The sequence below is a fragment of the Chelon labrosus genome (assembly GCF_963514085.1).
Source record: "Chelon labrosus genome assembly, chromosome: 1".
Taxonomy (NCBI): Eukaryota; Metazoa; Chordata; class Actinopteri; order Mugiliformes; family Mugilidae; genus Chelon; species Chelon labrosus.
In genome coordinates, this window is record NC_140337.1 from 38,010,970 (window position 1) to 38,036,655 (window position 25,686).

General features: G+C 41.3%; 1 protein-coding gene across 1 annotated transcript; it reads left to right on the forward strand.

The window, feature by feature from the left end:
* The first annotated feature begins 5,143 nt into the window (after positions 1-5,143).
* LOC311490892 (uncharacterized protein) lies at positions 5,144-8,825 on the forward strand. Its single transcript, XM_084548649.1, has 4 exons — positions 5,144-6,711; positions 6,869-7,055; positions 7,387-7,514; positions 7,788-8,825. The coding sequence occupies exons 1-4, from the start codon at positions 6,481-6,483 to the stop codon at positions 8,103-8,105; spliced, it is 864 nt and encodes a 287-aa protein (XP_084404775.1). The 5' UTR covers positions 5,144-6,480; the 3' UTR covers positions 8,106-8,825.
* The last annotated feature ends 16,861 nt before the right edge of the window (positions 8,826-25,686 follow it).

Consider the following 25,686-nt stretch of genomic DNA (forward strand, 5'->3'; position numbering starts at 1 on the left):
TTTTGCCTCAGTGAGCCCAAATGCGAGGACTGTCAGAGGGCAAAAAATCAAAATTTCTTCCTTCTCCTCTCCTGTGTCTGTGAGTAGTCATGGCAACCAGCAGAGTCACCATGGCAGCCTCAGGCCAGGGCCACAGCTGCAGCCATTTTTGTAGTCCTTGGCAGTTAATTTCAGTTTATTTAAGTAAATAACAAAGAAAGAGACAGAGAGAGGGTAAAAGACAGACAGGCAGTAACAGAGAGGTAAAGCAAGACATTTTTTGAGGTGACTGTCACTCTGCTTGCTCTGTGTGTACATCTGAGCTGAATGTTTTCTATTGTGTGTGTGCGTGACTGTGCTAATCTCTACCCTTAGCTCAAAGTAAATTCTACAGTGTTAAATATGCAGTGTCAAAGTACATTGACTCCTTCAGAGTTATTACAACAACAGCTGGAGTAAGATACCGCCCAGTGTTGGTGAAAATATACGTCGTTAAACTACGGAGTGTCAAACGTACTCTGGAAAGCTCCGCCCACCCCCCTCGTCTAATGGAAATTTCAGGCCGCCATTTTCTTCGTGCCGAAGGACTGCGGTAAGTGTCTCCTAATTGACTATTAAACGCATTATTTGTCCTTTCAACAGAAGCAGCATTTTAGAATGACTTTATATCACTGTTAACTGTGAACTTTAACTCGTTTTATGTCTTCAAATGCCGAATTTCAGACGGCTAATGTGTAGTGACCGAGTGAATGTCAAGTCCATGTGCGAGCAGCATTAAGGTAGCTAACGTTAGCTAATTAACATTAACTAGCAAACACTCAAATTATCAAGAGTTATGTTAACTTTGTTAATACAGTGTGGATGTGTGATTGTGTAGTTCTTTGTGACGTTCAAATATTATAGTGGAATAGCGAAGATTGCTAGTGTGGGGAGTTGGCTAAACTAGCTAAAGTTCATGTTAGCTGGACTATCCGTTGCCTTTGCATGAGCGGGTAGACATTAACTCTGGGTACTGAGTAAGCGTTGTCTTTTGTATTTTAAAGTTACTGCAGGTGTTACTGACAGACGTTGTCGTTTTTAATGTGTTGGAGACATTAAATTTAACCCCGAAACCCGCACGTCTCTGTCACGTGACGCTGTTTTGGTCGGTCCTGCACGCGACTTCAAACCCTAGCGGGAGCGTTTCAGAAGCGTTTAGCCCGCCAGACTTTGTTTACTTGCTCAGATTTTTGTCATTTTCTTTCGTTTATGTGCTTCTAGATCTGCTTCTCCGTGTGTAAATATGCTACGTAGTTAATTAGTTTCTCTTTTGTCTGTTTTTACTACCGGTAGTTTGCGCGGGGTGTTTTATTTTGAAAATCGACCGGATCCTCTCTGCTTTTTCTGTGTCCGGCTTCTGCCCGCTCGAGGTGCTCTGTGTTGAAGCGGGCTGCCCGCGGTGTCCGTCAAAAATAGATCAGCGGAGGCCCGCTTTGGTGACGCTTCCCGTACCACGGCTGCCGGTGGGTTTTGAAACATTGAATAGCACATGTAATGCGGACGCGCCCGGTGGTTTTTGTATTGTAACGGTAGGATTAAGTAACGTTACTACAGCAATGTAAAGTAAATCCGTATGACAGTTGGGCACCTTCAGGAAGATGACATGATTAAGTTAAATTAAATCTTACTGGTCATTTCTGCAAAATAGCTGATTATTTCCCAGCAGTTTGGTGGCTTGAAACAAACTTTATTATACTCAAAGTGAACGTGATTCACCTCAAAAGGTGGCCTCGCTTCTGGACTGTTCAGTTGAAATGCATGATATTCTTATGTATGTTATGTATATTCTCAAATTTGAGGGAATACAGTGCATATAGTTTTTGTTTATTGTAATAATGAGCACATGAACTTTAACCATGAACTGTGCTGATACTCTGCAGGGAATTAAGATTTGCACAAGGAGCTTTAAATGCTAATAGTAATAGTAGCTGTTTAAAATTGATATACTGGAATATTAATATAAAATGATGGAAAATTTTAAGTTCTTGGATTTTGGAATGAATCAATATCTTACAAACGTCTATATGTGTTTTGTGTTACCCTTTCTAACCACACCCTTAACTTTGGATGCATTGCTTAAAGTATAGTTGGTACAAAAACATAAAAAATAATTTTAATTCACATTAAGTGTTTGTTTGAGCCCTACTGTAAAAGGTAATCCAGATTCAGTGAATATTAAGTGAGTAGTGAAATGTTATCATTAGATAAGCAATGGTTTTCTTGTTTACACAAGCTTTTGTTCCTGTGTCCTAGCATTTGCAAAGTTTGGTGTCCCAGCTGTAACAGAAGGTGTGAAAGTTGTCGACAGTTCAGGGACTGAGTTGGATGAAGATGTTTTTCAGGATGTAGTAACGGATCCCTCCACTGGGGTGTTAACCATCAAATATGACTCAGGTTTGTTTCTGTTAAATTTCTATTATGTTATGATGTTTATTAGAAGTGACAGGTTATACAGATACAGATACAGAAAGCTTTATTAATCCCCGAAGAGCAATTCAGTTTCTACAATCCACCATCTAGACATACAACCATTCACACAGCAATAGTATATAGCAGGAGTAACGCGATGAGGTCTGGGTCCAAATACAATTTATAAATAAAAAGACATCAGAAGCAGAATAGATAATGATAAAAAGAATACAAATAACTGCTTGTCCTGATAGAGAAAAATAAAAATAAGATAAAAATAAAAATAAAAATAAAAATAAAAATAGAAATAGAAATAGCAGCCCAGAATAAAAGATAATGTGTGCTTAATAAAAACACAGTAGTAAATAAATAAATAAATGGAAGATGAATTGCACATATCCGTAGCTCCTAAAGTGCATTGTGCCAAGAACAGATCAGTCAATAATTATTTCCTCAGCTCAGTATTTAGTAGTGTAATTGCTGAAGGAATAAATGATCTTGCGTAACGGTTTGTCTTTCTGGGAGGCTGCAAGTAACGCCGACCTGATGGCATAAGAACAAATTCATCTTCCAGAATATGATGTTGGTTCATCAGACTTTTTGCTTTTTGGAGGACACGTTTCTCCCAAAGAGAATTCAGGTCGCACATTTGAATTCCAATAATTTTGGAGCAGACTTTCACAATATTATTTAAACAGTTTCGGTCCTTCACTGTAATGTTACCAAACCAACAAATGAAAGAAAAGGTAAGAAGGCTCTCAATATATGACAAATACACAGTGCACAGTATAGAACTGGAGACCCCGAAGGAATTAATCCTGCGCAATAAATGGACTCTCTGCTGGGCACGTTTGACCACTGAATCAGAGTTAATTTCAAACTTCAGTTGACAATCAAAAACCGTACCCAGATATTTATAAGAATTTACGATCTCCACATCCTCACCATGGATCCTGCATACTGAGGTATTTGTCCCTTTTTTTCTAAAATCGATGATGAGTTCCTTAGTTTTAAGAACATTAAGGTCGAGAAGGCTGTCGTCACACCACTTTACAAAATCAGGAAGCGCACGTCCGTGGTCTGACTCTGCGCCATGGAGGAGTGACATCAGAGCAGTATCATCAGAGAATTTAACGAAAAAGCTGTCCTCTTTAAGAGACCTGCAGCTATCCGTGTATAAAATGAACAGGAGCGGGGAAAGTACACAGCCTTGTGGGGAACCTGTGTTGGAGACTTGGGTTTTTGATGTAACCCCATTTACTAAAACCCTCTGTGTCCTATCAGTCAGAAAGTTTAAGAACAAGGCTAAAAGCTGGTCGGGCAGATTAAAATGAGAAGCAAGCCTCTCAATCAAAATGTAAGGCTGCATTTTGTTAAAAGCTGATGAGAAGTCAGCAAATAAAAGCCTGGCATGAGATTTGGGTTTCTCCAGATGCTTATAAATTTTGTCCAAGATAAAAAGCTTAGCGTCATCCACTCCTTTATTCCTCTGATAGGCAAATTGAAGTGGATCAAGTTTGTCCTCGACCAAGCTGAGAACCTCTTCTTTTAGGATTTTCTCAAGGTTTTTTACTACAAGAGAAGTAAGCGCCACCGGTCTGAAATCTTGTAATTCCCTAGGTCTATTTATTTTGGGAATAGGAATAACAGTGGAAGATTTCCAAATTGTTGGGAGCTTGCAGGTATCAACACACAATTGAAAAAGATGGGAAAAAACACCACTGAGTTGTTCAGCACAGTGGTGTAGTGTGTGACCACAGATAAGGTCCGGGCCTGAGGCTTTCCTCTTTTTTGTTTTCTTAAATAGAACCTCAACTTGTTCTTGAGATATGTGAATGCCACTACATGGTGTCAAAGAGTTCTTCAACCTGGAGACATCATGCATGAAATCAGACCTTTCAAATCGTAAAAAGAAAGTGTTAAAAGCATCAGGCAAACAGTCATCCTGAACACTGTTTAGACTGATCAGTTGCTTGGGTTCATTACCATGCTGATTAATTGCAGCCATAGATTTAATCCCTCGCCATGCTGACCCAAGGTCGCCATTTATATATTGTTTTTCTATTTTTTCCCTATACTTACTTTTGGCTTTGACTATTTCAGCCCTAACCTCTCTGGATACAGACTTTCTCTCCAGTGAGTCACCAGTAAAGAAGGTCTTTTTCTTCTTATTAATAACTGTTTTTAGATCTTTGGTTACCCACGGTTTATTGTTAGGGAAAGTGACAACAGTTTTGGTTGGGATAACAGTGTCCACACAAAAGGTGACATAGGACGAGACAGTGTCCGAAAGTTCATCAATATTGTCCCCACAACCATCGAAAAAACATTTCCAGTCCGTACACTCAAAACAAGCCTGGAGGGAGGATATGCTGTCCTCTGTCCAGAGCTTAACAGTTTATCAGCAAACTCTATATAATGTGTTCTTATTTCGATTTCTCAATTCATGATTAGAATCTGTTTCCACGGTAGCCTCTCCTGAGCAATCCCAACCATCATCCCTCAATTCCTTGGACTCTGAGGACACAGACATCATTTCCGATAGTCCCTCCAGAAAACGCCAGAGGTTGGACGCAGAAGCTGAGCAAGTAAGTTCTTAGAAATAAGTTCTTATGACATTTACGTGGTTGGAAGACATTGTTGATCTCATTATGTCTTGAAGTTTTTTGTTTTTTAGCTCCTGAAAGTTTTTTATTTTATATAATAAAGTGTACACTTCAAGTACATCAAAGTTATTAAAATCAATTAAATTTATATGCTTGTTTTTATTATTATTATCTTTAACAATAAAATATAAATTAACAAATCCTCTCTGTAATCCTTATAACCTTGTCACTGTCTGGATGGAGCTCTTCAGTGTTTGTTACTTCGGTGCAGCCTTTACCTGAATTAATAAACTGTCTGTAGTCTGCTGATTGTTCCGCCGATATCTTTGAGATTGAATCGGGACATCTTTAGCCATGATATGAATTTATTTCCAGCATTTAAGTGAACTCTGATTTGCAGTGGATATAGTCCTAATGTGCTGAATTGTTTTGTATTGTGTTTCAAGTTGGTGGAATCCGTTCTTACCAACAAACCTGGTGGGGAACGTGTAATAAATGAATACAGGCGAACCAAATCCTTGACTGATGAAACCAGACGAAAAATGGTCAACATACTAGCAGCTGACATGACAGAAAAGAATGGGTAATTTGTTAACAGTCCTTGTGTTCTGCTTAGAGATTAATTTGAAATCGAAATTAAATCCAGTGAATATAACCGCAAACCCCTTTCTCCTTGCAGTACATCCCCACCCAGACAAGTGAAAGAAATGTACGCCAGAGGAATAGTGACCTTATTCCCCTACCTCAGTGACCCATTCTCTAAGAGTGGCTATGTGAGTTGCACACAGTAATGGTTGTAGTAATGTTAAATGCTGTATTGAAAAATTTTGAATCCTATCGGAGCCTGTTGTTTTCACTTTTAAATGTTATTAATGAATGTCTTTTTTTTTGTTATCCTTTCATCCTCCAAGGAGCACTATTATGATGGTGAGAGTGGAACTGGGTACTTGGCCTGGAGGATTAAAACTATTCAGAGAGGCACAGCTAAAGACAGGCGATCGTCGTTTGGAGGTAATACTGGAAAAATGTATGGAACAAAACAGTCGCAAGATCAGTTATTGCATTTGTTGCACATAATGTTTAAAATAATACAATATTTTTCTTGAAGTCTAACTACACCCTTCAATTCCTCTGACTTTGTCTACAGGCTGGCATGGCAAATTTTAGGGTGATTCAAAACAGTAGACATTTTGAGCCACTTTCAATGCACAAAATAATAGTAATAATCATAAGTTGTGAAGAAAAAAATGTCAATATTAACACCAGCACTGATATGTTTCATCACAGTACAGTCAGTAATTAAGTTTATACTTTTGGTATAAAGAGTAGTAAAGAGTACCTCTTTAAAAGTTTGCCAGGTTTCTAAAACTGTTTTTGATATCAGTATTTATAATACTGTATTTTCCCATGTTATGTAGAATCAGCCAAAGGATCATCTGGTGAAGCCATGTCTGGAGGACCAACTGTCAGACGAGAGTCCGAGTTCGATCCAGAGACTGCCCTGACTGAAGATGAGTGCAACGAAGCAATCTCATTGATGAAACATTCAGCTGATGAGGACACTGTCAACAAGAAAATGAAACTGACGTTTGTGTATCGCCGCAACATGGTCCTTGACCCCCAGCAGTCGAGCAACATACTGTCTGACTTTCCACGTTTTAAAGACGTCAAAGGCTTGGTAATTATCTATCATTATTTTGAAAACATTATGACAGTTGAATAGTTTTTATAAGACGGTAGACAGGCGTTGTAGTAATACCCCAATAACTATCACCCGTTAACTTTGGTTGCCTGTCGGATAATTGAAATTGTCACCCATCACCACCCCACCCCAGGTTGAACAGGATTTCATTCTGATGTTTGGAGAGGATACCTCAAGCAAGCTTCTGGAGAGGTGGCCGGTCATGTTCAAGAAAAAGATCATCCAACAATGCAGAAAGCTTCTATCCACAAGTGAGCTTGAAGAACTCTTGCTGGCAGCTGATCCTCCTGAGGATGGCACTGAAGTTGATGTTGACTTTGGTAAGATAATTGTTCTTGTTCTTCTTCTGCTGCTCTCATATACTTGGAATATATAATTATCATATCTAAACATTTACATATCTGGATGTGTGATAAATGTAAGAGGACATTATGTACGCAGTATATTGAACAAAACTTCAAAAGCACTGAAGTGTTTGTCCCATGGTTTGATTTGGATAACTTCTTGTGATGATATAAAACTGCTATCTTTCCGTTATTGTTTTTTTTTTTTATTTATTTAAATGCTACTGCCATTGCAGAGCCACTGAATTTAGTTGACAGCCCGCATAACTGAATTGTGTTGAGATTGAACACACGATTGTTGTTACAGGTTGGGACAGTGACCTTTCGTCGGTTTTATTGCTGCTACACCTGATTCCACCCTCTGCTCAGGGTCGGAAGAGACCAGGAAAGGTTTCGGCATCCCAAGCAGAGAAGCATCTTGTGGTCTTCAAGAAGGTTTGTGTTTTTGGAGGTTATTGAGGGACAAATCTTATATAATTGCCTAATAGTTGTAGAATATGGTCATGCACAATAAGGCATTAATAAAGTGCTTTGTAATGAGTACTGACAGCCAATATGATGCTAACGTGTATTCTAATAAGCAACTAGTTGGTGGTGAATATGTCTCACTTAAAGTATTATTATTTAGTTTTTCTGTTCTTTTTGTTTTGGTTTTATGTATTACAATTGTCCAATTGTAATCATATCTTCATGTGTTTGTCTTCGCAGAGTGGAACAAACATTCAAGAGCATCTCGATGCCATCACCACCAGAGCTCAACCCTATCTCCTGGCTGTTGGAGTTAAGAAGAATGCAATCCATCAGTTCTTCATCATTCTTGACAAGAATGCCATACCTTGCAGGTCAACCTCTTCTCTTGGTGCCTTTGATGAACTGTTTAAGGCTCATTTTGTGTTTGGCACATCATACAACAGCATGCTCCACAACATGTACACTTTTATCCAAACCACAGTGTACAACATTGATGTCGGCAAGGTCAAGGAAAGTCCTCGTGTCTCTGAAGTTAGGGCGAGGTTGCTTCATTAGTGCTTGAAGTTTCTCCTCTATCATGCAGTGTTTTGTTTGTCAGGCTGAGTTAACAAGTTCAAATATGCTTGTTAGGCATTTACGATTAGTTCATGGTTACTTACCTGGAAAAAATCTCAGGCTTAAATGTGCCCAGACTGGATGTGGATGTGTGTTTGGTACATTTTCTGGTTTTAGGAAACATTTAAACACCAAACACACTGAGTATATTGACCAGGAGGTTGACACTGATGTTAATTTGAGCACAGGAGAGGTGGTGACAGCTAATGTAGATGAGACAGCCACAACATCGCTGACGGGTAACAAAGATGAGGTAACCACAACATCTGAACTGTTGAGAAACTCCAATAGGAGCACTCTAGATATGTGTGCTTCTGCTGTTGCACAACTCAAGGCAGCCGGATTAAGTCAATCTGCTGTAAATAGTTTTGTTTCCTCTATGGAAGAAGTGTGTTCTGAGATTCATAGTCAAGCTAAAGATGCAGCTTTACAGTGCTTATCTCCACAGGAAACAGAGGTCAGGCTGCATCCTGACAGGGTTCTAAAGATGTTGAACATAAATGAGCTGCGTTACTTCAGACCATTTGATGTACAATTGAAGTATGGAACGACAGATTCTTCTTTCTATGTTGTTCCATATTGTCATTTTATGCAGACTTAAGGTCAATGTTTTAAATGTAGATTTGTATTCTACATGAGATGTTTTGATGAGATGATATTTCAGCCTGACAAAGTTGAGAGCTGCTAATAAAGTTCTTAAATGCATTATTTTGTGGAAACTTGTGATTTTTACTCACTTAATGGTGTTGCATGTAAGTTGACACTACAAAAGTGTAAAATTAACACTGCTAAGATTTATTTTCAGAAATGGTGTCAAATTTCATTCACACTATACAGTGTTAGAATTTTACTCTATAAGAGCTTTTTTTTCACTGCAAGAGAGTAAATTATCAACACAGTAGTGTGTAATATCAACACTTATTAGAGTGTTAATCTGTACTGGAATGGAACTCAATCAGAATTGATTTGACACCATAGAAGAGTGAATTATCAACTCTACCAAGAATAATATTTACACTCTTCAGTGTTATTTAACCTTTGGTGTAAAATTTCAATAACACTATTCAGTGTAAGCGAGTGTTAAATTTTTACTCTATTTAGAGTTAATTTAACTCTAAATTCTAAACACTATGGTAAGAGTTAATTTAACACTAATTCCGAGTTGGACCAAATACACTCGGAAATGGTGTTAAATTTAACTCTTTAAGTGTTACTTTAACACTGCAAAATTTACTGTGTAGTTTAGTGCGTCAGCGCCGCGCGTTAGCGTGGCAAATGGTAATGCCAACATTAGTATTGGTAATGCTAACATCTTTTTCCTTTTCTTTTTTTAATAACCCCGGCAGCAGCCCTCGAGTCACTCTCAAAATTTCCTGCGGGAATTTTCTAGTTAGTGCCGAGTGCCTATGACCCGAGGCACTACTCCCAGAGCTAGCAAGCTCTGGGAGTAGTGCCTCGTGCCATAGGCACGAGGCACTATTAATCTTCTGCGTGTTTCTTTGCAGTTTTATTATTATTATTCATTTTCCGCCCTTTTTCGCCGATTAATGCGGCCCGAACCGGCGAGAGGACCCCAACACATGATATATCAAAACGTGTGTTTTGATCCCGAATCCCGTGCTATTACTTTTATAAGGGATTGACGAGTTTTTCGCGAATTTATTCGCGAAAAACCGCAGAAAATTTCCCATTGAAATGAATGGAGAAGCCCGAAAAAAAAAAAAAATCAACAGACATTTTCAACAATCAACTGCTCTGGCATACTTTCACCGAGAGACTCCATTTAAATTTTAAAACGTAGGTACTCTTGCCTTCTCTTCAGCGATTCACTTCACTTATCGACTCCTTTTACCGTTTTTAAACTATGAAGCCTCAGAGTTGTGTAGGTTTTTACTCAAATTTCAGGGTTTATAATGGGTGTGTATTGCGCGGAATGTTTGTGCCAGAGTGGATGACATCATCAGCTAGAGTGAGGAGGAGAGAAGAAAATTAGGCAAAAAATAAAACAGAAACTGCTCCCGTGGCCACAAATTTCACACCTCAGATATAATTTATACATAGAAACGTAGGAAAATGTGTCTTCTCGCTCAAATTCGTCTGCTAAAGCTGTAAAGTCTTATAGTTTTGGCGTGAGACGCAAAGATGCGCCAGCAACTCCCATCCACAGCTTCATAGACTGCCATGTTAAATTTCTGGAGCAAAGCAGAAGCAATCCTTTCTTTGAATCGCTCTTTATAGCTCACATTTCTTCATTTTGCCCAAAAACTGCATATCTAGACGTTCAGGAAAGACTCAAGATGCCCAAAGTGAAGTCGGTTCAATGATTGGAAACACGGTTTGGCCACAAGGCCTTCCTGTTCGAGGAGGTTCGTTTCAGCATTTTCTCTCCCTCTAGCCATCTTCTAACTGAAATTCAAACTGGTAACCGTGACAACAAGGCCCCAACGGGCATACACACGCTCACACGCAGCAGAAGAGGAGGGTCTCCACAGAAAGAGGCGGGAAACTTCCAACTGACATAAGTAACTGGTATGTGGGGCAGCCATTTTGGCTTTTGGCACCTAAGTTGAACAATGACAGGTGTCTGTCTGTCATTGGCTAGCGCGTCATGTTAATTGCTAACATTAGCGGCTAATGCTACTTTTTAGTGGCAAGAAATTGGTGGTAGCATTAGTGGCAGCATTAGCATGTTAGCGAATAGCATATTAGCAATTAGCATGTTAGCAATTAGCATGTATTTAATTTTTAGTGGCTTAAAAGACATGCTAACACTAAACCAATGTTAAAATTAGTGGCTAGCGGGTCATGTTAATTGCTACCATTAGCGGCTAATGCTAATTTTTAGTGGTAGAAATTGGTGGTAGCATTAGTGGCACCATTAGCATGTTAGCGAATAGCTAGCCACTAATTTCTTGCCACTAAAAATTAAAGACATGCATTAACCTAATGCTAACATTAGGCAGCCATTTTAGTAGTTCTTCGTGTAAAATGACAGACAGAGAAAGCAGAGCAGCTAGCGCGTCAGCGCTAGCCACTATTTAAGCTCCCAGTGGAAAACAGGATCTGCCAAAACATTAAAACCCCCCAAACCATCCCTGTCTCCCTTGGTGCTGTCACACATCTGCTGGGCCTCTTAGCTATAGCTCTTCTCATTGACTGAATGACAACTTCTCAGTCATGTTTGACCTTTTCCTTTATTTTAAACACAAATTATATCTGGCTGCTTTGCTGAAACTCCTGACACAACATCCCTGACCCGTTTCCTTCATCTTATTAGGTCAGTGAATAGCTAAACTGCTAACAGACGCTAACGACTAGCCGTCCAGCATAGCGCATGTATGTTAGCGAGCTAGCGGAGCTAACGGAGCTAGCTAGCCGCTACCTTAACGCCGCGGACTCAACCGCGGAGTTAGCCTCGAGCTAACCGCTAGCTAACCGCTAGCTAACCGGGATTTAACCGCGGACCCGCGGGAGTTAAACACGAATTAGCCGCGGCAGTTAGCCGTGAGCTAACGCGGAGGCTAGTGGGGTTAGCCGCCGGCTAATTCGCCGCGTTGCTCGCGGGAGCTTATCACAGTAATAATGTTGAAGTTTTACAATTTAAAGGGAAGATATTTTTAAATGAAACTGTGTCAAACTGAAAAATATATTATTCCACCACATAAAGTAGGAAACATTTATGGCTTGCAACAACATTAATGACAGTATATATATATAATTGGAGTAATTTAATATATGATGTTTTTAATTAAATAAATAATGAGCTGTTGGACACTCATAAGAGTTATATTAAGTATGTTACATAACATTATTTGACAGGTCTATTTGTCTGCATATAGTATTCCTCCAGCTGATCCAGACAGACTGCAGTGATGTCCAACGTGAGACAAAGAGCTGGACTCACAGGACAATTTGAAGGTCTTCACTTCATCGCTGATTCCTTGTTACAGCCTGGATGTGTTAAGTTTAATATTGATGTTTTTCTAACTGTAAGACTGTGCCGTAAACTGTTCAACTATTGCTCAGGCAGGAGTAATGAGTTTTATTGTTAAAATTATTATGATTAACGATCAATTATTACGATTTGCTCGTTCTTTGTCTGGGGATCCTAGTGAGGACAGCCCTCTTAAAGGTGGGGGTGTGACGATCCGTCCCGCTCTCTTCCTTATTTGATGCTGGCTTTCAGGTGGAGCTGGGAGGGGTCTGCTGCCTGTACCTGCCCTTCAGTTTGTAGAAGGCGAAGCATAAGGGACGACCCTTATCAGTGTCTCTCTGTCTCTCAGCCAGACCTACTGCATCCTCCTCATCCTGTTTGGTTTGTTGTACCCTGCATGACATCAAACTCACACCCATCCTGTCAGTAGGAACCAGGCCTTAAATGACTATTTGAGTTGTGCTTTTTGTTATAGCTGCTGCTCATGGTAGTAAAGACATGCTACTTAGTAAAGACATGCTAATTGCTAACATTAGTGGCTAATGCTTTACTACCAAGAGCAGCCAGCGTGCTAGCTGCTCATGGTCGTAAAGACATGCTAATTGCTAACATTAGCAGCTAATGCTTGACTGCATGTAAAGACATGCTAATTGCTAACAATTGTGGCTAATGGTAGAATTAGTGGCTCATGTGTGTAAATATACATGTTAAAAATTACTATTTGAGGTGTGCTTTTTCAATACACAACCCCGGCAACAGCCCACTCGGCACTTCAAAAATTTCCGCGGGAATTTTCTAGTTTTTACTTATTATTCATTTTCCGCCCTTTTTCGCCGATTAATGCAGCCCGAACCGGCGAGAGGACCCCAACACATGATATATCAAAACGTGTGTTTTGATCCCGAATCCCGTGCTATTACTTTTATAAGGGATTCGTGAGTTTTTCGCGAATTTATTCGCGAAAAACCGCGATAAATTTCCCACTGAAATGAATGGAGAAGCCCGAAAAAATAAATAAATCAACAGACATTTTCAACAATGAACTGCTCTGGCATACTTTAACCGAGAGACTTCATTTGAACTTTAAAACGTAGGTACTCTTGCCTTCTCTTCAGAGATTCACTTCACTTATCGACAACTTTTACCGTTTTTAAACTATGAAGCCTCAGAGTTGTGTAGGTTTTTACTCAAATTTCAGGGTTTATAATGGGTGTGTATTGCGCGGAATGTTTGTGCTAGAGTGGATGACATCATCAGCTAGAGTGAGGAGGAGAGAAGAAAATTAGTCAAAAAACTGTACAGAAACTGCTCCCATGGCCACAAATTTCACACGACAGACATAATTTATACATAGAAACGTAGGAAAATTTGTCTTCTCACTCATATCCGTCTGCTAAAGCTGTAAGTCTTATAGTTTTGGCGTCAGACACAAAGATGCGCCAGCAACACCCATCCACAGCTCCATAGACTGCCATGTTAAAAAGGCAGGGAAATTTCTGGAGGAAAGCAGAAGTAACCTTTTTTGAATCGCTTTAAATAGGTCACATTTCTTCATTTTACCCACAAATTGCATATGTAGACGTTCAGGAAAGCCTCAAGATGCCCAAAGTTAAGTCGGTTCAATGATTGGAAATACGGTTTGGCCACAAGTCCTTCCTGTTCGAGGCGTTTTTTCAGCATTTTCTCTCTTTCTCCCCGTCTTCCAACTGACATTCTGACAGGAGCAGTTGACCCTGGTAGCCATGACAACCAGACCCCAACCAGCTTACACACGTTCACACACGCAGCTGCTGGAAAACATGATCTGCCAAAACATTAAAACCCCCTCAAACCATTACTGCAGTACTGTAGGGGGCCAGAACCTGACATTATGACCCCCCCACTCCAACCCCCCCCACCCCCCCTCCCACTATAGCATTACGGACACAGACTGCCAAAACATTATGACCACTTAAGCCATTACAGGACTATAGTTGGGCTGCAGAATCTGACACTATGACCCCCCTCCACTCCATTTAAGCATTACAGTAATAGACTGCCAAAACATTATGACCCCCTAAACCCATTACAGGACTATAGTAGGGAGCCAGAACCTGACACTATGACCCCCCCACTCCAACCCCCCCACCTCCCCTCCCACTATAGCATTACAGACACAGACTGACAAAACATTAGGGACTCTCAGACTGTTACAATGGGGAGACTAAACCGCGGAGTTAGCCTCGAGCTAACCGCGAGCTAGCCTCGAGCTAACGGCAAGCTAACCGGGATTTAACCGCGAGCTAACCGGGACTTAACCGCGAGCTAACCGGGATTTAACCGCAGACCCGCGGGAGTTTGCCGCGAGCTAACGTGGAGGCTAGTGGGGTTAGCCACTAAAACCGTGTCAAACTGAAAAATATATTATTCCATCACATAAAGTACGAAACGTTTATGGCTTGTAACAACATTAATGATAGTATATATATATAATTGGAGTAATTTAATATAATATGATGTTTTTAATGAAATAAATAATGAGCTGTTGAACACTCATAAGAGTTATATTCAGTATGTTACATAACATTATTTGACATGTCTATTTGTCTGCATATAGTTTTCCTCCAGCTTATCCAGACAGACTGCAGTGACGTCCAACATGAGACAAAGAGCTGGACTCACAGGACAATTTGAAGGTCTTCACTTCATCGCTGATTCCTTGTTACAGCCTGGATGTGTTAAGTTTAATATTGATGTTTTTCTAACTGTAAGACTGTGCCGTAAACTGTTAAACTATTGCTCAGGTAGGAGTAATGAGTTTTATTGTTGAAATTATTATGATTAACGATCAATTGTTACGATTTGCTCGTTCTTTGTCTGGGGATCCTAGTGAGGATGCCCCTCTTAAAGGTGGGGGTGTGACGATCCCTCCCACTCTCTTCCTTATTTGATGCTGGCTTTCAGGTGGAGCTGGGAGGGCTCTGCTGCCTGTACCTGCCCTTCAGTTTGTAGAAGGGCATAAAGGACGACCCTTCTCAGTGTCTCGCTCTCTCAGCCAGGCCTACTGCATCCTCCTCATCCTGTTTGGTTTGTTGTACCCTGCATGACATCAAACTCACACCCATCCAGTCAGAAGGAACCAGGCCTTAAATGACTATTTGAGTTGTGCTTTTTGTTATAGCTGCTGCTCATGGGAGTAAAGACATGCTAATTGCTAACATTAGTGGCTAATGCTTTACTACCAAGAGCAGCCAGCGTGCTAGCTGCTCATGGTAGTAAAGACATGCTAATTGCTAACATTTGTGGTTAACGCTTTACTGCCATGAGTAGCTAGCGTGCTAGCCGCTCGTGGTAGTAAAGACATGCTAATTGCTAACATTTGCGGCTAATGCTTGACTGCATGTAAAGACATGCTATTTGCTAACATTTGTGGCTAATGCTAGAATTAGTGGCTCATGTGTGTAAATATACATGTTAAAAATTACTATTTGAGGGTATTGTGAAGCTATACCACACGAAGCCAATGCTAAAATTAGTGGCTAGCGAATCATGCTAATTGCTAACATTTGTGGTTAATGCTTTACTGCCATGAGTAGCTAGCGTGCCAGCCCCTCGTGGTAGTAAAGACATGCTAATTGCTAACATTTGTGGTTAATGCTTTACTGCCATGAGTAGCTAGCGTGCGAGCCAGGCGAACCAGGCCTTAAATGACTATTTGAGTTGTGCTTTTTGTTATAGCTGCTGCTCATGGTAGTAAAGACATGCTACTTAGTAAAGACATGCTAATTGCTAACATTAGTGGCTAATGCTTTACTACCAAGAGCGGCCAGCGTGCTAGCTGCTCATGGTCGTAAAGACATGCTAATTGCTAACATTAGCAGCTAATGCTTGACTGCATCTAAAGACATGCTAATTGCTAACAATTGTGGCTAATGGTAGAATTAGTGGCTCATGTGTGTAAATATACATGTTAAAAATTACTATTTTAAGTGTGCTTTTTCAATACACAACCCCGGCAACCGCCCACTCGGCACTTCAAAAATTTCCGCGGGAATTTTCTAGTTAGTGCCGAGTGCCTATGACACGAGGCCACTCCTCCCATAGCAAGCTATGGGAGGAGTGGCCTCGTGCCATAGGCACGAGGCCACTATTGATCTTCTGCGTGTTTCTTTGCAGTTTTATTAGTGCCGAGTGCCTATGACACGAGGCCACTCCTCCCATAGCAAGCTATGGGAGGAGTGGCCTCGTGCCATAGGCACGAGGCCACTATTGATCTTCTGCGTGTTTCTTTGCAGTTTTATTTTTTTTACTTATTATTCATTTTCCGCCCTTTTTCGCCGATTAATGCGGCCCGAACCGGCGAGAGGACCCCAACACATGATATATCAAAACGTGTGTTTTGATCCCGAATCCCGTGCTATTACTTTTATAAGGGATTCGTGAGTTTTTCGCGAATTTATTCGCGAAAAACCGCGATAAATTTCCCATTGAAATGAATGGAGAAGCCCGAAAAAATAAATAAATCAACAGACATTTTCAACAATGAACTGCTCTGGCATACTTTAACCGAGAGACTTCATTTGAACTTTAAAACGTAGGTACTCTTGCCTTCTCTTCAGAGATTCACTTCACTTGTCGACAACTTTTACCGTTTTTAAACTATGAAGCCTCAGAGTTGTGTAGGTTTTTACTCAAATTTCAGGGTTTATAATGGGTGTGTATTGCGCGGAATGTTTGTGCTAGAGTGGATGACATCATCAGCTAGAGTGAGGAGGAGAGAAGAAAATTAGTCAAAAAACTGTACAGAAACTGCTCCCATGGCCACAAATTTCACACGACAGACATAATTTATACATAGAAACGTAGGAAAATTTGTCTTCTCACTCATATCCGTCTGCTAAAGCTGTAAGTCTTATAGTTTTGGCGTCAGACACAAAGATGCGCCAGCAACACCCATCCACAGCTCCATAGACTGCCATGTTAAAAAGGCAGGGAAATTTCTGGAGGAAAGCAGAAGTAACCTTTTTTGAATCGCTTTAAATAGGTCACATTTCTTCATTTTACCCACAAATTGCACATGTAGACGTTCAGGAAAGCCTCAAGATGCCCAAAGTTAAGTCGGTTCAATGATTGGAAATACGGTTTGGCCACAAGTCCTTCCTGTTCGAGGCGTTTTTTCAGCATTTTCTCTCTCTCTCCCCGTCTTCCAACTGACATTCTGACAGGAGCAGTTGACCCTGGTAGCCATGACAACCAGACCCCAACCAGCTTACACACGTTCACACACGCAGCTGCTGGAAAACATGATCTGCCAAAACATTAAAACCCCCTCAAACCATTACTGCAGTACTGTAGGGGGCCAGAACCTGACATTATGACCCCCCCACTCCAACCCCCCCCCACCCCCCCTCCCACTATAGCATTACAGACACAGACTGCCAAAACATTATGACCACTTAAGCCATTACAGGACTATAGTTGGGCTGCAGAATCTGACACTATGACCCCCCTCCACTCCATTTAAGCATTACAGTAATAGACTGCCAAAACATTATGACCCCCTAAACCCATTACAGGACTATAGTAGGGAGCCAGAACCTGACATTATGACCCCCCCACTCCAACCCCCCCCACCCCCCCTCCCACTATAGCATTACAGACACAGACTGCCAAAACATTATGACCACTTAAGCCATTACAGGACTATAGTTGGGCTGCAGAATCTGACACTATGACCCCCCTCCACTCCATTTAAGCATTACAGTAATAGACTGCCAAAACATTATGACCCCCTAAACCCATTACAGGACTATAGTAGGGAGCCAGAACCTGACACTATGACCCCCCCACTCCAACCCCCCCACCTCCCCTCCCACTATAGCATTACAGACACAGACTGACAAAACATTAGGGACTCTCAGACTGTTACAATGGGGAGACTAAACCGCGGAGTTAGCCTCGAGCTAACCGCGAGCTAGCCTCGAGCTAACCGCGAGCTAGCCTCGAGCTAACGGCAAGCTAACCGGGATTTAACCGCGAGCTAACCGGGACTTAACCGCGAGCTAACCGGGATTTAACCGCAGACCCGCGGGAGTTTGCCGCGAGCTAACGTGGAGGCTAGTGGGGTTAGCCACTAAAACTGTGTCAAACTGAAAAATATATTATTCCATCACATAAAGTACGAAACGTTTATGGCTTGTAACAACATTAATGATAGTATATATATATATAATTGGAGTAATTTAATATAATATGATGTTTTTAATGAAATAAATAATGAGCTGTTGAACACTCATAAGAGTTATATTCAGTATGTTACATAACATTATTTGACATGTCTATTTGTCTGCATATAGTTTTCCTCCAGCTGATCCAGACAGACTGCAGTGACGTCCAACATGAGACAAAGAGCTGGACTAACAGGACAATTTGAAGGTCTTCACTTCATCGCTGATTCCTTGTTACAGCCTGGATGTGTTAAGTTTAATATTGATGTTTTTCTAACTGTAAGACTGTGCCGTAAACTGTTAAACTATTGCTCAGGTAGGAGTAATGAGTTTTATTGTTGAAATTATTATGATTAACGATCAATTGTTACGATTTGCTCGTTCTTTGTCTGGGGATCGTAGTGAGGATGCCCCTCTTAAAGGTGGGGGTGTGACGATCCCTCCCACTCTCTTCCTTATTTGATGCTGGCTTTCAGGTGGAGCTGGGAGGGGTCTGCTGCCTGTAACTGCCCTTCAGTTTGTAGAAGGGCGTAAAGGACGACCCTTCTCAGTGTCTCGCTCTCTCAACCAGGCCTACTGCATCCTCCTCATCCTGTTTGGTTTGTTGTACCCTGCATGACATCAAACTCACACCCATCCAGTCAGAAGGAACCAGGCCTTAAATGACTATTTGAGTTGTGCTTTTTGTTATAGCTGCTGCTCATGGGAGTAAAGACATGCTAATTGCTAACATTAGTGGCTAATGCTTTACTACCAAGAGCAGCCAGCGTGCTAGCTGCTCATGGTAGTAAAGACATGCTAATTGCTAACATTTGTGGTTAACGCTTTACTGCCATGAGTAGCTAGCGTGCTAGCCGCTCGTGGTAGTAAAGACATGCTAATTGCTAACATTTGCGGCTAATGCTTGACTGCATGTAAAGACATGCTATTTGCTAACATTTGTGGCTAATGCTAGAATTAGTGGCTCATGTGTGTAAATATACATGTTAAAAATTACTGTTTGAGGGTATTGTGAAGCTATACCACACGAAGCCAATGCTAAAATTAGTGGCTAGCGAATCATGCTAATTGCTAACATTTGTGGTTAATGCTTTACTGCCATGAGTAGCTAGCGTGCCAGCCGCTCGTGGTAGTAAAGACATGCTAATTGCTAACATTTGTGGTTAATGCTTTACTGCCATGAGTAGCTAGCGTGCGAGCCAGGCGAACCAGGCCTTAAATGACTATTTGAGTTGTGCTTTTTGTTATAGCTGCTGCTCATGGTAGTAAAGACATGCTACTTAGTAAAGACATGCTAATTGCTAACATTAGTGGCTAATGCTTTACTACCAAGAGCGGCCAGCGTGCTAGCTGCTCATGGTCGTAAAGACATGCTAATTGCTAACATTAGCAGCTAATGCTTGACTGCATCTAAAGACATGCTAATTGCTAACAATTGTGGCTAATGGTAGAATTAGTGGCTCATGTGTGTAAATATACATGTTAAAAATTACCATTTGAGGTGTGCTTTTTCAATACACAACCCCGGCAACAGCCCACTCGGCACTTCAAAAATTTCCGCGGGAATTTTCTAGTTTTTACTTATTATTCATTTTCCGCCCTTTTTCGCCGATTAATGCGGCCCGAACCGGCGAGAGGACCCCAACACATGATATATCAAAACGTGTGTTTTGATCCCGAATCCCGTGCTATTACTTTTATAAGGGATTGACGAGTTTTTCGCGAATTTATTCGCGAAAAACCGCAGAAAATTTCCCATTGAAATGAATGGAGAAGCCCGAAAAAAAAATAAAATCAACAGACATTTTCAACAATCAACTGCTCTGGCATACTTTCACCGAGAGACTCCATTTAAATTTTAAAACGTAGGTACTCTTGCCTTCTCTTCAGCGATTCACTTCACTTATCGACTCCTTTTACCGTTTTTAAACTATGAAGCCTCAGAGTTGTGTAGGTTTTTACTCAAATTTCAGGGTTTATAATGGGTGTGTATTGCGCGGAATGTTTGTGCCAGAGTGGATGACATCATCAGCTAGAGTGAGGAGGAGAGAAGAAAATTAGGCAAAAAATAAAACAGAAACTGCTCCCGTGGCCACAAATTTCACACCTCAGATATAATTTATACATAGAAACGTAGGAAAATTTGTCTTCTCGCTCAAATTCGTCTGCTAAAGCTGTAAAGTCTTATAGTTTTGGCGTGAGACGCAAAGATGCGCCAGCAACTCCCATCCACAGCTTCATAGACTGCCATGTTAAATTTCTGGGGCAAAGCAGAAGCAATCCTTTCTTTGAATCGCTCTTTATAGCTCACATTTCTTCATTTTGCCCAAAAACTGCATATCTAGACGTTCAGGAAAGACTCAAGATGCCCAAAGTGAAGTCGGTTCAATGATTGGAAACACGGTTTGGCCACAAGGCCTTCCTGTTCGAGGAGGTTCGTTTCAGCATTTTCTCTCCCTCTAGCCATCTTCTAACTGAAATTCAAACTGGTAACCGTGACAACAAGGCCCCAACGGGCATACACACGCTCACACGCAGCAGAAGAGGAGGGTCTCCACAGAAAGAGGCGGGAAACTTCCAACTGACATAAGTAACTGGTATGTGGGGCAGCCATTTTGGCTTTTGGCACCTAAGTTGAACAATGACAGGTGTCTGTCTGTCATTGGCTAGCGCGTCATGTTAATTGCTAACATTAGCGGCTAATGCTACTTTTTAGTGGCAAGAAATTGGTGGTAGCATTAGTGGCAGCATTAGCATGTTAGCGAATAGCATATTAGCAATTAGCATGTTAGCAATTAGCATGTATTTAATTTTTAGTGGCTTAAAAGACATGCTAACACTAAACCAATGTTAAAATTAGTGGCTAGCGGGTCATGTTAATTGCTACCATTAGCGGCTAATGCTAATTTTTAGTGGTAGAAATTGGTGGTAGCATTAGTGGCACCATTAGCATGTTAGCGAATAGCTAGCCACTAATTTCTTGCCACTAAAAATTAAAGACATGCATTAACCTAATGCTAACATTAGGCAGCCATTTTAGTAGTTCTTAGCACTTAATTTGAACATGCGTGTGTAAAATGACAGACAGAGAAAGCAGAGCAGCTAGCGCGTCAGCGCTAGCCACTATTTAAGCTCCCAGTGGAAAACAGGATCTGCCAAAACATTAAAACCCCCCAAACCATCCCTGTCTCCCTTGGTGCTGTCACACATCTGCTGGGCCTCTTAGCTATAGCTCTTCTCATTGACTGAATGACAACTTCTCAGTCATGTTTGACCTTTTCCTTTATTTTAAACACAAATTATATCTGGCTGCTTTGCTGAAACTCCTGACACAACATCCCTGACCCGTTTCCTTCATCTTATTAGGTCAGTGAATAGCTAAACTGCTAACAGACGCTAACGACTAGCCGTCCAGCATAGCGCATGTATGTTAGCGAGCTAGCGGAGCTAACGGAGCTAGCTAGCCGCTACCTTAACGCCGCGGACTCAACCGCGGAGTTAGCCTCGAGCTAACCGCTAGCTAACCGGGATTTAACCGCGGACCCGCGGGAGTTAAACACGAATTAGCCGCGGCAGTTAGCCGTGAGCTAACGCGGAGGCTAGTGGGGTTAGCCGCCGGCTAATTCGCCGCGTTGCTCGCGGGAGCTTATCACAGTAATAATGTTGAAGTTTTACAATTTAAAGGGAAGATATTTTTAAATGAAACTGTGTCAAACTGAAAAATATATTATTCCACCACATAAAGTAGGAAACATTTATGGCTTGCAACAACATTAATGACAGTATATATATATAATTGGAGTAATTTAATATATGATGTTTTTAATTAAATAAATAATGAGCTGTTGGACACTCATAAGAGTTATATTAAGTATGTTACATAACATTATTTGACAGGTCTATTTGTCTGCATATAGTATTCCTCCAGCTGATCCAGACAGACTGCAGTGATGTCCAACGTGAGACAAAGAGCTGGACTCACAGGACAATTTGAAGGTCTTCACTTCATCGCTGATTCCTTGTTACAGCCTGGATGTGTTAAGTTTAATATTGATGTTTTTCTAACTGTAAGACTGTGCCGTAAACTGTTCAACTATTGCTCAGGTAGGAGTAATGAGTTTTATTGTTAAAATTATTATGATTAACGATCAATTATCACGATTTGCTCGTTCTTTGTCTGGGGATCCTAGTGAGGACACCCCTCTTAAAAGTGGGGGTGTGACGATCCGTCCCGCTCTCTTCCTTATTTGATGCTGGCTTTCAGGTGGAGCTGGGAGGGGTCTGCTGCCTGTACCTGCCCTTCAGTTTGTAGAAGGCGAAGCATAAAGGACGACCCTTCTCAGTGTCTCTCTCTCTCAGCCAGGCCTACTGCATCCTCCTCATCCTGTTTGGTTTGTTGTACCCTGCATGACATCAAACTCACACCCATCCTGTCAGTAGGAACCAGGCCTTAAATGACTATTTGAGTTGTGCTTTTTGTTATAGCTGCTGCTCATGGTAGTAAAGACATGCTACTTAGTAAAGACATGCTAATTGCTAACATTAGTGGCTAATGCTTTACTACCAAGAGCGGCCAGCGTGCTAGCTGCTCATGGTCGTAAAGACATGCTAATTGCTAACATTAGCAGCTAATGCTTGACTGCATCTAAAGACATGCTAATTGCTAACAATTGTGGCTAATGGTAGAATTAGTGGCTCATGTGTGTAAATATACATGTTAAAAATTACTATTTTAGGTGTGCTTTTTCAATACACAACCCCGGCAACCGCCCACTCGGCACTTCAAAAATTTCCGCGGGAATTTTCTAGTTAGTGCCGAGTGCCTATGACACGAGGCCACTCCTCCCATAGCAAGCTATGGGAGGAGTGGCCTCGTGCCATAGGCACGAGGCCACTATTGATCTTCTGCGTGTTTCTTTGCAGTTTTATTTTTACTTATTATTCATTTTCCGCCCTTTTTCGCCGATTAATGCGGCCCGAACCGGCGAGAGGACCCCAACACATGATATATCAAAACGTGTGTTTTGATCCCGAATCCCGTGCTATTACTTTTATAAGGGATTCGTGAGTTTTTCGCGAATTTATTCGCGAAAAACCGCGATAAATTTCCCATTGAAATGAATGGAGAAGCCCGAAAAAATAAATAAATCAACAGACATTTTCAACAATGAACTGCTCTGGCATACTTTAACCGAGAGACTTCATTTGAACTTTAAAACGTAGGTACTCTTGCCTTCTCTTCAGAGATTCACTTCACTTGTCGACAACTTTTACCGTTTTTAAACTATGAAGCCTCAGAGTTGTGTAGGTTTTTACTCAAATTTCAGGGTTTATAATGGGTGTGTATTGCGCGGAATGTTTGTGCTAGAGTGGATGACATCATCAGCTAGAGTGAGGAGGAGAGAAGAAAATTAGTCAAAAAACTGTACAGAAACTGCTCCCATGGCCACAAATTTCACACGACAGACATAATTTATACATAGAAACGTAGGAAAATTTGTCTTCTCACTCATATCCGTCTGCTAAAGCTGTAAGTCTTATAGTTTTGGCGTCAGACACAAAGATGCGCCAGCAACACCCATCCACAGCTCCATAGACTGCCATGTTAAAAAGGCAGGGAAATTTCTGGAGGAAAGCAGAAGTAACCTTTTTTGAATCGCTTTAAATAGGTCACATTTCTTCATTTTACCCACAAATTGCATATGTAGACGTTCAGGAAAGCCTCAAGATGCCCAAAGTTAAGTCGGTTCAATGATTGGAAATACGGTTTGGCCACAAGTCCTTCCTGTTCGAGGCGTTTTTTCAGCATTTTCTCTCTCTCTCCCCGTCTTCCAACTGACATTCTGACAGGAGCAGTTGACCCTGGTAGCCATGACAACCAGACCCCAACCAGCTTACACACGTTCACACACGCAGCTGCTGGAAAACATGATCTGCCAAAACATTAAAACCCCCTCAAACCATTACTGCAGTACTGTAGGGGGCCAGAACCTGACATTATGACCCCCCCACTCCAACCCCCCCCACCCCCCCTCCCACTATAGCATTACAGACACAGACTGCCAAAACATTATGACCACTTAAGCCATTACAGTACTATAGTTGGGCTGCAGAATCTGACACTATGACCCCCCTCCACTCCATTTAAGCATTACAGTAATAGACTGCCAAAACATTATGACCCCCTAAACCCATTACAGGACTATAGTAGGGAGCCAGAACCTGACACTATGACCCCCCCACTCCAACCCCCCCACCTCCCCTCCCACTATAGCATTACAGACACAGACTGACAAAACATTAGGGACTCTCAGACTGTTACAATGGGGAGACTAAACCGCGGAGTTAGCCTCGAGCTAACCGCGAGCTAGCCTCGAGCTAACGGCAAGCTAACCGGGATTTAACCGCGAGCTAACCGGGACTTAACCGCGAGCTAACCGGGATTTAACCGCAGACCCGCGGGAGTTTGCCGCGAGCTAACGTGGAGGCTAGTGGGGTTAGCCACTAAAACTGTGTCAAACTGAAAAATATATTATTCCATCACATAAAGTAGGAAACGTTTATGGCTTGTAACAACATTAATGATAGTATATATATATAATTGGAGTAATTTAATATAATATGATGTTTTTAATGAAATAAATAATGAGCTGTTGAACACTCATAAGAGTTATATTCAGTATGTTACATAACATTATTTGACATGTCTATTTGTCTGCATATAGTTTTCCTCCAGCTGATCCAGACAGACTGCAGTGACGTCCAACATGAGACAAAGAGCTGGACTAACAGGACAATTTGAAGGTCTTCACTTCATCGCTGATTCCTTGTTACAGCCTGGATGTGTTAAGTTTAATATTGATGTTTTTCTAACTGTAAGACTGTGCCGTAAACTGTTAAACTATTGCTCAGGTAGGAGTAATGAGTTTTATTGTTGAAATTATTATGATTAACGATCAATTGTTACGATTTGCTCGTTCTTTGTCTGGGGATCCTAGTGAGGATGCCCCTCTTAAAGGTGGGGGTGTGACGATCCCTCCCACTCTCTTCCTTATTTGATGCTGGCTTTCAGGTGGAGCTGGGAGGGCTCTGCTGCCTGTACCTGCCCTTCAGTTTGTAGAAGGGCATAAAGGACGACCCTTCTCAGTGTCTCGCTCTCTCAGCCAGGCCTACTGCATCCTCCTCATCCTGTTTGGTTTGTTGTACCCTGCATGACATCAAACTCACACCCATCCAGTCAGAAGGAACCAGGCCTTAAATGACTATTTGAGTTGTGCTTTTTGTTATAGCTGCTGCTCATGGGAGTAAAGACATGCTAATTGCTAACATTAGTGGCTAATGCTTTACTACCAAGAGCAGCCAGCGTGCTAGCTGCTCATGG